Here is a 13849-nt window from a genome sequence, read left to right on the forward strand (position 1 = left end):
AGCATCCTAGACCTCCATGATTTCTCTAAATGTCTTGGCAAGCAGACGTGTAACCAAATGCCCTGTTAGCACTAAGCACTTTTTGTTTTAAATACTGTGGCAATAACAAAAAGCCTCCAGGCCAGGGAATTAGTGTGCATGCTGGGTGTTGGAGGCACTGTGCTACCCTGCCTATGCAGGAAAGACTATGCAAAATACTGTCCCCATAACAGGAACAGTCTTCACATGGCTTTGAGACAGAAAACCTGCATCACTTCTTTCACAGCAGAGAGGAATACCACATGCACCTAAGTAACACTCCTCAGCTGCCAAGCCCAGACACAGCTTACACTCGCAATGAATATTGCAGGTCCACTCTCAGAAAGCAAGCCCCCATTCATGGCCATGGAATCAGAAGACTATGCTCATTATGTGCAAAGATGTTAAAACTCTGAATATCAGTGTGTGGTCAAACAGATTTTTAGGTTAGACATTTATCAAGGTAAATTTCAAACTGTGCAGCTTACCTGTGTCACCATCTAAGGAGGAAAGCTTTTCCCAAAGGCCTTGCAATGAAACAATTTGTAGTAGGTGAAACAGCCAGCCAACTGTCTGTTGATTGGCCAAGTTACCTTTGATGTCACAATCCCATTCCTTCCCCTCTGAATGTTATCTATGGTGGGGGCACCTGGAAGCCCCGTCGCAGACTGGAGTCCTGCAGTGAAAGGCTCTTTGGAGATGACTCCTGCTACAAACTGCTTACAAGCCACTCCCCTAACTCCATCTCTTTGGGTTTAACATTCCCAACTTAAAGGCACATTAAGTAAAGTAACATTGTGGTACATGTGCAGGTATATTTAAATTAGAGCCTTTTCTCAAAGGCAAAAGGGAAATGGAAAAAAAAATCATCACGATGAGGTTCCAGTTGTATCCACCACAAGGTTTTATTAGTGATGAAAATGGATTGCTTTCGAGCAGCTCATTGAGTAGCTGAACTGTGTAAAACAGGGATTAATTAGCAGAAGAGGGTTGTTCAAGGTACTAAAGGCATATCCAATGACTGTACTAAGACACCACTGCAGTTAAGAAGAGAACCAGACAAATGTGTATCCACCAAAACTCAAATTCAGACCTCTGCACATTCCCCAGTAACTACAGCCCACCCTAACAGACCTGTGCAAACTGCGCTGGTTTTGTATTAATAAAAATTAAATAGTGAAAGAGAACAAGCTTTACATTCTCTCTCAAGATCTGAAACATTTATTCCAAATTGCTCAGATACCAGGATGGGAAATGCAGTTCAATTATTTTCTTTTAGCTTTTCTGCCCCAGTAATCAACCCAGTTCTCCCTTCATCATTTGCTAGGTCATCATCCACTAATCCCGTGTGGATTAGACAGCACGGTTTTACAAGTATGACAGTGAGCAATAACCCCCAGAATCGAGTGACAAGAAATACTAAGAACAAAATGTACAAAAATGGAACAGACTCTAGATTTTATTCTCAAAAAAAATTTAGATCCTTGATGGATACAGCATCTGCAAAGAAATAAAAAAAATTGTTAGTGATTTTATTAAAATTTTACAGTTTAATACCAACATTTCCAAATAGTTAGAATACCCATGCAGAGAAATTATAAAAGACAAGTAACCAATCTGCACAATACAGGGAGAAGAGCAAAGGCAGAAGAACACAGAACCTGGCTCTGACTCTGGGAAGAGTTCCTTGCAGGAGCTGCCCAATGCAACTTCCAACTTTGGTGGAGGGACACACAGACTGCAGCTGAACAAAGAGAGCTGTCGGGAGGACCTGCACCTATGCTGCTCCCACAGCTTTTTCTATGTGGCCTAGAACAGAAGCCAAGTAGGACTGCATTGGACTCCGATTTTGCTCGCAACAATGCCACTACAGTGACAGCACATACAGGAACGAAAGTCTGAGTGGTGTTCCCAGATGCCAGAAGAGGAGGGTATCTCAAGGGGCTATGGAGAACAGCATACCAGAACTTTGGATGGGGGCAACAACAACGGACTTCAGAAGTGTTGCACCTAGCCATTAAGGAAGGCTGATACAAGGGCCCTGAAGGCAGCAAGAAACCCCGGAATACCTCCCCTAATGAAAGGAAAGGAAGAATGGAACAGAAGAAAAACTAAGAGGAGTGAAAGGAAGGATAGTGTATGAGTTGTACAGGCAACCCCCGCTTAGCGCTCTTAGTTCCTGAAAAAACGAGTGTTAAGCGAAACAAGCGTTAAGCAAAACCAAAAGTATCTGACGACCCAAGATGGCAACCGCGAGTGTTATAATGAAGCTTCTTGAGTGCTAAGTGGAATCAGGTATCAATTTAAAAGTGAGTGCTATAGCGAAACAGTGGTAAGTGAAACAGCATTAAGAAGGGGGTGCCTGTACAAAGATTGAGAGACGAGATGACAAAAGTAAATGCTTTTAGAGGGAGATTGCCAAGGACTCAGCCATAGATGACTTCCCACTATCCAGAGCAGGATGTGGGGACACTACAGCAAAATCAAATGCTCCAATGCTCAAATGTGGTGTTACTGAGCGGCTTCCAATTCCTAAGCCCTGCAACTATCACAGGAAGCCACTGTAGAGTCTCCTGGGGAACAGGTCAAACACTTGGGACAGAACCTACCACTGCAGAGCTGAAAGTGGCTAGACAGGTCACAACGAGATTTGCTGTACTTACCACTCTGATTCTGTGACCAATGGCCTTGGCTGGAAGGTTGGAGCGGAACTTGGCACGAACCATGCCGCTGTTTCCATGGGCACGGGTCACCTTCCCCCAGATGACTCGTGTTCTGTTGGGCTTGCCACCAGGAGTTACGGTGTTGCTAACAGGGAGAAAGGGAATGTTAACTTCTGGCATGACACTCCTAGCAGTCCCGGCTCCATTAAGGTGACAGCTGCAGATGAGCAGTTTCCCTTCCTGTATTTCTAGGACTGCCCTGGAACGTCCAGGCTGGAAGCTGCTTGTAGACATAGGGGGACTGGTCACCTGTACTGCAAACAGCTTGGCCGCAAGCAGAGAAATGCTATGCATAAAGAAAAGGTATGGTGCTCTCATGTTACAGCAGTATTGTGATTCCTAGATTAGAAATATGGCAGAGGAGTGCTTATTATCTTGCATTTAACATTGTGTATGTTGCATGCACCACCAAGACATGAGAAAACCAGAAGCACTGCTTTAAGCAGCAGTTTTGTATCTGGCTTATATACATTTAGAAATTCATAGAATTAAATCAAATTAAGAAGATATGAAAAGGTCCCAACCTTGGTAGTTTAAATGAGATGAGGAACTGCACCAATTTAATTAGACATATTTAAACAAGCAACCTAAGCTAAACCTGAACAAGTTGTGTGTAAACCACCTCACCTGGGATTTGCCCATATATACCATACCTGTCATTTCAACCTGAACCCTAGCAAGCACTTCAAATAATGAGCTAAGCCTGCTGCCTGGATGTTTGTGAAGGTCTGGCATAGACCAGAGGCTGTTACTATAATCATGCAAACTATACACACACGCACCTGACAGCACACTTCTTTGTATAACTTCAGAAGCTTATAAATGAGAACTAAGACTTGCTTAACACAGACAGGATAAATAGCATTTGAGAATGTACCAAGTACAGATAATGAAGTCTCAATGCCATCATGTGAAATTTGGAAAGACTGTATATTCTCTCCTCAGTATGAAACAACCTGTAACTTTACTTCAGGTGATGTACATTATCTACAGCACTAGGACCGCAGCACAATTAAGAGCCAAATGTAAAAGTAGGCAGACTTCAGTGAATGCAGTAAGATCATACCCAGGCCACTCTAAAGAAAAACAAAAACCTTCATTAGAGCTGAACCAACCTCCTAGTAAGGGTCTGATAACAAAGATATGGTTTTACTACGTATGTCTGGAAAGTCAAAAGACAGAGGGCTTCCCTTTGAAAACGCCCTGCTGTCCTGTCCTGGCCTGCACATGCTTATCTAGAGGCTGCCTGTGCGAGTACCTCCAGGGATTTCAGTTGCACAGAAAAACCACAAAGGACTCCAAGTCCAGAGCAGAACGTGCCAAATCAGCATCCTGAAACAGTGGAAACGGAAGCAGCCATTAAAGCGCCGGTGGACCCCATCTGCAATGCCATGAACAGGAGGTCCCCTTCCACACTACCTGGCCGCGCAGTAAAGCAGTCTGCAGCAAGGCCCACAGCAGTAAAGTCACAACTTCCAGGTAAGCAGAGAAGGGAATAAAGCACATACCTACCCTACACTCCACAGCACTCATCACCTCAGTAGGGGCAGCGGTGGGGAAATGTGTGTGTGCGCGTCTAGAAACAGCCCAGGCACTTAACCCCTTTAAGAGTACAACCCAGACCTTCCTGTTAATTCTGCCATAAGAGTCCAAACACCATGATGACAGACCCTTCAGTCCAGTCATCACTGAATGCAAACAGCACACACCAGCATCTTGGAGAAGATGCAGGCCCACCCATTACTTTTCCCCTTAGTCTTCTATCACAACAGCAATGAAACCAATTAGCACATTGTAGAACTAAATTCATTTGTTGCATAGACGTTCTGAAGTGAAAAATCACATATGGAAATTGAGATGACCCACATACAAATCTATGTGGCCACTTTGCCTGTTTTATCTTTAGGCTGGAAATCCAAATAGACTACTTGTGACCCAATAAGTTTTCCTGTCAAACTCGGCACGACTATTTAGCACAACAGCCAGGAGCTAATTTACTTACTTTTTAGCTTTGTACACATACGCGCATCTTTTGCCCAAGTAGAATTCAGTCTCCTGGCGGGCGTAAACACCTTCAATTTTTAGAAGGGCTGTGTGCTCCCTCTGGTTTCGAAGGCCTCGCTTATAGCCAGCAAAAGTGGCCTTGGACCACAGTCTAAGAAACAGCAAGCATGTTAACGAAATGAAAATCAACAGCAAGCAACCCAGTTTTCTGAATAAGCTATTTCTGAAGGGACTACAAGCATGCTGGGAACAAGAAATAGTGCTTTATGTCACAAGGAAGTAAATACACCAGCATCCACAATTAGGGGTGAATAAGGAAGCGTCCACAGCAAGAGACATTTATAAACAGCTCTCCTTCTCTCCATTAGAAACCTTTTTCCTCCCATGATTATCACTAAAAAGATAACAGTAAGAAGCAATTTGTTTTTTTAAAGTTCTTTATACACACTCTTCAAATGTCCAGAAAATAGACTCTATCACTTCAATGATAATGCAGATTAGTTGATTTTGGATCTTTGCTACAGTAACCAACTCTGTAATAAGAGGTGTAGCAACAAAGTGCTGTCGCTGTATCAAAATGATTTTTTGCAGTCTCTATGGGGAAATACAAGCATGTTCCATGTGGAGAGTGTAGAACTCCAGCACAATTCAGGACACTTGAAACCAACAGCCAGAGTCCTAGAACTGTGCTTAATTGTATTGGAACAAATATCCTATAAAGCTTGCTTAGCTTGGGTACTATTATAAGGTAAATCCTTTTGGACAACAGATTTAAAATTTGTCACCAGTATTTTCACAAGACAGATCCTTTTGTTCAAAATTTAAATCTGTAACAGGGTGGATTTGATTTAAATCACTGGCCAGGAAGCTTCGGTTTAATTACTGATTTCTACAAGATGTGCACTGTTGTTGTTTGATATCCTTTATTCATTTAACTTCTTGAAACTTTGCACTTTTAGGGAGAGGTAAGGGCTTGACTGTGCACACCCAAACTTGCAGAGAGACAATAGGGCTGATGGGTGAGTAATCAGTAGTGGTGTGCGGGTATATCCATCCATGTGGAATCAGCACCGATAAAAGGAAAATTGATATTATTGGCAATCAGCGTTTTTTGTCTGGTGTAGCCAATAACATTACTGATAAATGCCACATGCATGTGCACAGCTGCAGCATGCATACAGCCAGGAATGCAGACCAGCAGCTTGGAAAGCAATGTCCTGCCGGTAAGTCGGGGGGAGGGGGAGAAAATTGAGGCCCCCATAGTGAGAGAGAGAGAGAGAGAGACTGGGGTAGGTGCTGCCCAGCCAGGTTGAAGCATGGAACAGAGCTGTGGGTGGCTCATCAGGGGGGCATGGAAGGATGGGCAGCTCTCTGCTGCTGCACACACTCCAGGGGAAGCAAGAGGGGCATGTGCCCCCCATTGGATTTGTGCACGGGGTGAGGGTGAACTGCCCGCTGTGGGCTCAGGGACTGCACCAGCTTCTTCCTGGCAGTGGGGATGGGAGGGGGGGGACTATAGCCACCCCAAAAATTCACCGCAGACCCCCACACCCAGCACTACCACTACCCACCTCAAGAGCACCCCTGACCCAGCATCCCCACCAAGAGGCCAACGCAGGCCCCAGGCCTGAAGCAGGCGGCCCGCCCTTGCTCTGTGCACAAATCCAGGGGGCACATGCCCACCCTGCCTCCCCCGAGGGTGCACACCAGCAGCAGGGAGCCACCCACCCTCTGCTTCCCCCCCCCCCCATGGGCCACCCACAGCTCGGGCCTGTGTCCTGCCCTGGCTGGGTAATGCCTGCCCCATTCTCTCCCTCACCATGGGGGCTTTGAATTACACCCCCACCCCCAACAGACTTACCAGCTGGACGCTGTCAGGCTGCATATCAGCACTCTGAGCGGTATCAGCTGATATGGCCTTTGGTATTGACCAAATAATTGGTATTAGTGGTACACTCCTAATAAAAGATATCACATCTTCCCAAAGAACTCTTGTCTGCCTGTGAACTCTGGAGAGACAAATCCAGTCTGAGAACTGAAATGAAGCACCACATAGATGTTTAATGGGATCTTCTAGACTGAGCACTGAGTCTCACTGAGTAGAGTGGTTTTCTTTAATCTTTAGTAATCTATAGAGAAACCTCTTGGAACCCCATAAGATTGGGCCCCTAATATAGACCACGGCTTGTAATGACCTATTTATAAAACTTCTAAAAAGGTTGCACAAATACACAAGGTGTTTATATAAAGTCCTTGTGTAACTTTATAAACAAGAATAACTTTGGGTGTGCACGATAGAAGCAAACCAAAATGGCATGCTTACACCATGCTAAAAATCTTAATTATGGTTTCAATTACTATTTACAGTTTGCTATAACAGCCAAAGTTATTCAAGTTTAAAGTTGCACAAGAACTTTATAAACACCTGTATATTCACATAACCTTTGCAGAAGCTTTATAATGCATCACAACAGGCTGGGGCCTATATTAGATAGACAGACACAACAGGGATGCCAGACCACCTACTGTTAGCGCAGACTTAGTGATGGGGCACTTGGAGGGGCTGGATGTGTTCAAATCAGTGGGCCCGATGATCTTCACTCAAGGGTGCTGAAGGAATTGGCCAGTGTCATAGCAGAGCCCTGGCACGGCCGTTTGAGAGCTCGTCGTGCTCTGGTCAGGTCCCAGAGGACTGGAAAAGGGACAGTGTGGTCCCTATTTTCAAGAAGGGGAGGAAGGAAGAACAGGGAAACTAAAGGCCAGTTAATCTCACCTCTATCCTTGAGAAAACTCTGGAAAAAATTATTAAGAATCACATTTGTGGGAGCCCAGCAAGGGAAATAATGCTGAAAGGAAATCAGCAGAGATTCAATGCAGGTAGATCCTGCCTGACTAACCTGGTTTCTTTTTATGACCAGGTCACAAAATGCATAGACGCAGGAGTTGAGGTAGATGTCATCTACCTAGACTTTAAGAAGGCCTTCGATACAGTATCTCATTCTGTTCTGGTAAATAAACTGACAAGCTGTGATGTAGATAATTACATGGTCAGATGGGTGACAAATTGGCTTAGGACAGGATGGAAAAATAGGCAGAACGAAACAGGATGCAATTCAACAAAGATTTAAGTGCTGCAAAGTGCTGCACCTGGGCAAAAAGAACCACCAACAGCACACTGACAGGCTGCGGGGCGACCTTCTCAGCAGCACAGCAGCGGAAAGGGATCTTGGAGTCATAGCTGACTTCAAGATGAACATGAGTCGTCCGTGTGACGAAGCGATCAGCAAGGCTAACCGTGCTTTATCATGCATTAGCAGGTGCATGACAGAGGTGATGCTTCTCCCTATGCGGCATTGATCAGGTCATAGTTGCAGTACTGCGTCCAGTTCTGGGCACCACACTTCCAAGAGGTATGTGGACAATCTTGAGCTGTTTCAGAGGTGGCCATCTGTATGGTCAGGGGCCTGCAGGCAAAACCCTACAAGGAGAGACTGAGGGACCTGGATCGCTTCAACTTTTGCAGGAGAAGGCTGAGAGGCAATCTTGTGGCTGCTTATAATTCATCAGGGGAGGGTAGCAGGGAATAGGAGATGCTCCGTGTACCAGGGCACCCCTGAAGTAACTAGGAACAACAGCCACAAATTGACGGAGAGCAGATTTAGGTTGGACATTAGGAAGCACTTTTTCAGTAAGGGTTGCTGGGATCTGGAATGGGCTCCAAAGGAGGTGGTGCTCTTCCCTACTGCGGGGGTCTTCAAGAGGAGACCAGAAAAGCACCTGGCTGGGGTTTGTCTGACCCCAGTGCTCTTTACTGCCCAGGGCAAGGGGTCGGACTCAATGACCTACTGAGGTCCCTTCTGACCTGAACATATATGAATCTTATGCAGTTCCCAGAGCTTAAAGTTATTAAAATTGCACCAGGACTTATCAAACTTGTAAAAAGGTTACACAAGTGTTTGTAAAATAAGTCACAACAGGCCATGAACTATATCAGAGGTCCAATTTTATGGGGTTCCCAGAGGCTGCTCTAGAGACAGAAGTTATTAAACCAGGGCTTTAGAAACACTCTGTGTACTCGTATAACATCTGACAGGCTGCGGACTATACCAGGGGCCCAACCTAAAGAGGCTCCTCTACAAATTAAAGTTACCCAAGTTGCACCAGGAATTTAGAAGCGCCCCCCCACATCCTCTCCAGAAGTTCATGATTAGTTGTTATAATTATTAATAATAATAATTCCTATTCCATGATGATATTTGGGAGCTTTAACAGATCGTAAATTAAAACGATCTTTATAGCAATTAAAAGCATCTTAACCACAAAAAAAAAAATTAAATTAGAAAACCCCACTTATGGAGAAAAACCAGCGGGCTGTTTATTGAAATCTCTCCCCCCCCCCCGGGTAACCCGGTCCTGGTACGGGGCAGCCGCCCGGACCCGCCGAGTCGCTCCCGGCCGCGGCGGGAGGCTGCGCGGCTCGGGCAGGGCTCTCACCTCCCGGACATGGCGGCGCGGCGCTGGTCCCGGCGGCCTGCAACCAGAGACGTGGTGTGAGCACCGCGGAGCCGGCTCCGCACCATCCGCCGCGCATCGGCGCCATCCCGCGGCCCCCGCGCCGCCGCCCCCGGCCCCCCGCAGCCCCCGGCCCGCCCGGCCCGGCCGCCGCCCCCCGGGCCCCCCTGCTCCGCGCCCCCGGCCCCCGCCACTCCGCTACGCTCCCCTCACCCTGCCGCTCCGCTCCAAGATGGCGTCGAAAGAGGGGCTGCTGCGCGCGGCACGCCGGGAAACCCGCGCGCAGGACCCTTGAGGCGGCAGAGCCGCGCCTGACAAGACTGCGCGCAGAGCAGGCGGCCCCGGGGCAGCCTCCGGGAAGGACCCCAGAGCGCCCGCGTCGCCATGGAGACCGGGCCTTCGCCGCCGGCGGCCGCCGCGTGAGTGTCGCTGTGGTGATCGCCGCCGCCCCGGGGTCGGCCTCGGCTACGTGCGGGGGGGGGGGCCGCCCGGAGGCGGGGGGGTGAACTCTTGTCGTCAGCAACCGTGTCTCTGCCGCGGTCGTCCGCAGCGCGACAGTGATCCCGGTGTCCATGACGACCACTAATGGCTGTCATTCATGATTAGCATCTGGTCGGACACGTTGCCGTTAGTAACAGCTGCTGTCCTCATCCCGATTACTGGTTGCTGCCCTCGAGTCTTGTCATTAGTACCATCCGTTTCCACTGGTTTCCAATAGGGCCGTGCGAAATTTCGCCCCCAGTTGTGTTTCGACGCTGTTTCGAGGTTGAACCAGCAAAATCGAAACAGAACAGATACGGTCGAAACGAAATGAGGCAAGTCGAAATGTTTCGCCATCGTTTTACCCATAGGATATAATGGGGAAGGTCAAAACAGCCTGTAATTTTGTCATTTCTGGCCAGATTTGGATCAAACTTGCAGAAATGGTAGTCCCTTCTGAGGGCATGACGCGTGCCACGTTTCAAGGAGATTAGTGCAAGGGCTTTGGAAAGACTGCACCCAGAGTCTTAAGAACCAAACTAGTGTCATGTGTATGTGTTAAGCCGCGGCAGGATGACAGCTGCAGGGATGGTGGCCCCTGCTGCGGCCACGACTTCCGAATCCCTTGCGAAAAGCTTTGGAGCCATTTTGGAGATCCGGCCATAGGGTATAATGAAGAATCAACGAACTATCTATAACTTGGTTGTTTTTTGTCTGATTTGGATGAAACTTGACGGGGCAGTAACCTCTGCTGAGAGCATGAAGCCTGCCAAGTTTCAAGAAGATCGGTGCAGGGGTTTGGGGGCAACTGCACCCTAAATTCTTGAAAGCAAAACTCATGTCATGTATATGTGTTACAACACAAGGGGGGTCAAAAGTGTAGGGGTGGCAGCTGCTGCCGAGGCCACAAAGCCTGCCAAGTTTCAAGAAGATCAGTGCAGGGGTTTGGGGGGAACTGCACCTCAAGCTGCTGACAGGCAGAACTCATGACATAGATGACCCTGTGTGCACTAAGGCGCAGCGGGCTGAAAACTGCAGGGGTGGTGGCCCCTACTCAGGCCACAAAGCCTGCCAGCTGTCAAGGAGATAGGTGCAGGGGGAGTCTGGCTTCTGGGGCCCTGCACCTGTGGCTGCTGACAGACAAAACTCATGACATGGGTGCTCGTGTAACTCACTGTCTCTGTCTTGTGGCAGTTGATTGTCTGTGTTGATTCTTTCCTCTCAGTCTGTGGTTTTGTAGGTGTTAATCTGTACTCGTTATGTAGTAGCTAGGTACTGTGTATTGAGCTGGTCCCTGAGTGAATCATGATTAATTGGTAATTGGCAACACAGTAGCTTAGCAGCCAGGCCTGCAGTAGTGCCCCCATGCCCACCCCACCCCAGTGCCCCAAGACAGACACAGTTGCACAAGCACCCATATTATGAGTTTTGCTTGTCTCCAGCTTGAGGTGCAGTTTCGTCCAAACCCCTGCACTTATTTCCTTGACAGCTGGCAGGCTTTGTGGCCTCAGCAGGGGCCACCACCCCTGCAGTTTTCAGCCCACTGTGCCTTAACACACACAGGGTCATCTATGTCACAAGTTTTGCCTGTCAGCAGCTTAAGGTGCAGTTCCCCCGCAAACCCCTGCACCTATCACCTTGAAACTTGGCAGGCTTTGTGGCCTCACCAGGGGATACCATCCCAGCAGTTTTGACTCCACTGTGGCTCAGCACATACATGTGTCATGAGTTTTGCTCTCAAGAGTTTGGGGTGCAGTTTCTCCAAACCTGTGCACCTATCTTGAAATGTGGCACGCATCATGCCCTCAGAAGGGGCTACCATTTCTGCAAGTTTCATCCAAATCTGGCTAGAAATGACAAAGTTATAGCCTGTTTCGACTTTCCCTGTTATATCCTATGGGTGAAATGTCAAAACAGGGTCGAAACGGCAAAATGTTTTGACAGAACGGAACAGCCGTTTCAACTCGAAACAAAAGTCAAAACAAAACACTGTTCTGTCAAAACGTTGAAACGCTGGTCGAAATGAAACGCGTCTGTTTCGCACAGCTCTAATTTCCAATATTATTATTATTACCGATGATCGTAATTGTGATCACTGTTACTATCTTATTGCTAGCATCATTATAATTATTACAATCAATTATGACTTATTTCCAATATATTATTAACAATTATCTATTATAACCATGATCACTTACTTTCCATATTGCTACCATCAAATATTGTAATTATTAGACGAAATTACGAATTATTTCCAATATTATTGTTATCATCAATTATCTATTATCATAATCTTAATCACCATTACTATCCTTATTGCTACCATCAAATATTGTAATTATTATACTAAATTCCAACTTATTTCCAGTATTATTATTATCAATGATCTATTATCATAATCATGATCACTGTTACTATCCTTATTGGTACCATCCATTATTGAAATTCATTATTATAATCAATTTCGACTTATTTCCAATATTATTATCTTTTATCGCAACCATGATCATTATTATTATCCCTATTGCTACCATCCATTATTGTAATTCATTATTATAATCAATCACTACTTATTTCCATTATCATTAATTATTATTATTACTATTATTTATGATACTCCCCTTTACCACTATACCTCATATATAGGGACAGAGACCATGGTAGCTCAGCCCATGCTTGCACTCCCCCTGCCCCTGCCCATGCCGCAGAGCACTGCCAGGCTGAGCCCAGCCCTGCAGAGCTCTCCCCTGCAGTGCAGGGGATGCCCCAGGGGGGCAGTCATGCCTTGCCCACCTACTCACATCCCTCCAGGCCGCAGCTCTTGTGGGTTTCTTGAGGCTGTTCAGTAACGCCTGGGAGGTAGGAATCAGTGCAGACAAGGAAGTGGAATAAGGCAGAAGTGGAGCCAGCCTGCAGCCTGGGAGCTACAGGTGACATGGGCAGTCTCTGGGAGGGGATGGGCAGCACAGTGGCAGAGGGCAGGAGGCAGAAAGCAGCTCAGCAGCTCAGCGAGGGAGCACAGAGCAGAGAGCAGGAAGCAGAACAGTAGCTTGTTGAGGGAGCATGGGCAGAAGAGCCAACAACAGATCAGCGAGGGAGTACAGGACAAGGAGCAAAAGGCAGAACAGCAGCTTAGGGTGGGAGCACAGGGAAGGGAGCAGGAAGCAGAGCAGTAGATTGGACAGAGAACACAGGGAAGGGAGCAGAAAGCAGGGCAGGCAAGGCAAGGGGATGAGAGTGGGACTGTGGGAGGGTGCGGGACTAATGTGTATGCACCTACCAAAAAGGTTAGCCCACACTGCAATAGGGGACAGGAACAGAAATTGCCAGAGGTCTTCTGCTGGGCCTGTACAGCCCCTAGCACTTCTTGGGCATCACCCAATAACTTGAAAATGTAATCTGCCACTTAGCCTTGGCTTCAGAAGAGCAGTTAAATTAAACAGGTCTTTACTGAATAGGGATGTACTTAATAAGTGCCTTTCAAAATCAAAAGCCATTAAAAGCCCAAAAAAGCCATTTTCCATCCAGGAAGAGCACAGGCCAACTGCAGATGCTTCCTCAGCCTGACGAAGGGCATTTGTGCCCAAAAGCTGGCAAAGAAGAATTTTTTTCCAATTATTTGAGTTGGTCTAATAAAAGATTACAGATTTACCCAAAGAAGCTGATCTGCCTATTAACAGAAAAGGCACACGGGTTTTTTTGCCCACACATCTCTTCGTAATTTAGGCTAAGAAAAAAAGCAGGCATGTTAACAATTCTGTAGGTACTCAGGCAGGGCCGACCAGAATATGTGGAGTACAAGCATCTTTGCACCATCTTCCTTCCTTGTACATAGGATTAGATCAAGGAGCTTGGCTGAATCTAGAATTAAAACAGTCTTGTGCTCACCCAGATGGATTGCATTGGCACAATCCATTGTGGGGAGCTCCTTTTTTTTAAATGTTTCTAAATACACCAGACAGTGGTTTCCTATCCATTTATAAAACAGCAGAAACCCAGGCAGAGTTTACTGGCTTGGCACTGATACCTGCTGAGTACATGCATATCTATAATAACAGGAATCATACGGGAGCAACAAGGACAACACTGGGCTTTAGCAAAACGCTACATTG

The 13849-nt window shown here is 46.8% G+C and overlaps 2 protein-coding genes across 3 annotated transcripts in view; one reads left to right on the forward strand and one right to left on the reverse strand.

Annotated features, from left to right (window-relative positions):
• Positions 1–1451: 1451 nt before the first annotated feature.
• On the reverse strand, positions 1452–9590 carry RPL35A (ribosomal protein L35a). Its single transcript, XM_090053524.1, has 5 exons — positions 9471–9590; positions 9240–9276; positions 4744–4896; positions 2682–2826; positions 1452–1518 (listed from the first exon to the last, which is right to left on the reverse strand). Exons 2-5 carry the CDS (start codon positions 9248–9250, stop codon positions 1495–1497), a joined length of 333 nt encoding a protein of 110 aa, XP_089909650.1. The 5' UTR covers positions 9251–9276; positions 9471–9590; the 3' UTR covers positions 1452–1494.
• Positions 9492–13849, forward strand: part of DRC9 (dynein regulatory complex subunit 9) — a 36257-nt gene continuing 31899 nt past the window's right edge. Inside the window, exon 1 of one of the 2 annotated variants that reach the window (XM_090053523.1) lies at positions 9492–9676. In XM_090053523.1, the coding sequence (XP_089909649.1) occupies positions 9642–9676 (35 nt within the window). In that variant the 5' untranslated portion in view covers positions 9492–9641. The remainder of the gene's footprint in view (positions 9677–13849) is intronic. The other variant, XM_090053522.1, reaches the window with a different exon arrangement.

This window comes from Crocodylus siamensis, chromosome 6, assembly GCF_052110815.1.
Source record: "Crocodylus siamensis isolate JL-2025a chromosome 6, ASM5211081v1, whole genome shotgun sequence".
NCBI lineage: Eukaryota > Metazoa > Chordata > Crocodylia > Crocodylidae > Crocodylus > Crocodylus siamensis.

Bases quoted from the DNA above. Each gene is read 5' to 3' on its own strand.
- RPL35A (XM_090053524.1), bottom strand. The intron at 2,827-4,743 runs GTAAGTAAATTA...TCTCCCTGTTAG, and splicing joins TATGTGTACAAAGCTAAAAA to CAACACCGTAACTCCTGGTG. The intron at 1,519-2,681 runs GTAAGTACAGCA...ATTTCTTTGCAG, and splicing joins TTGGTCACAGAATCAGAGTG to ATGCTGTATCCATCAAGGAT.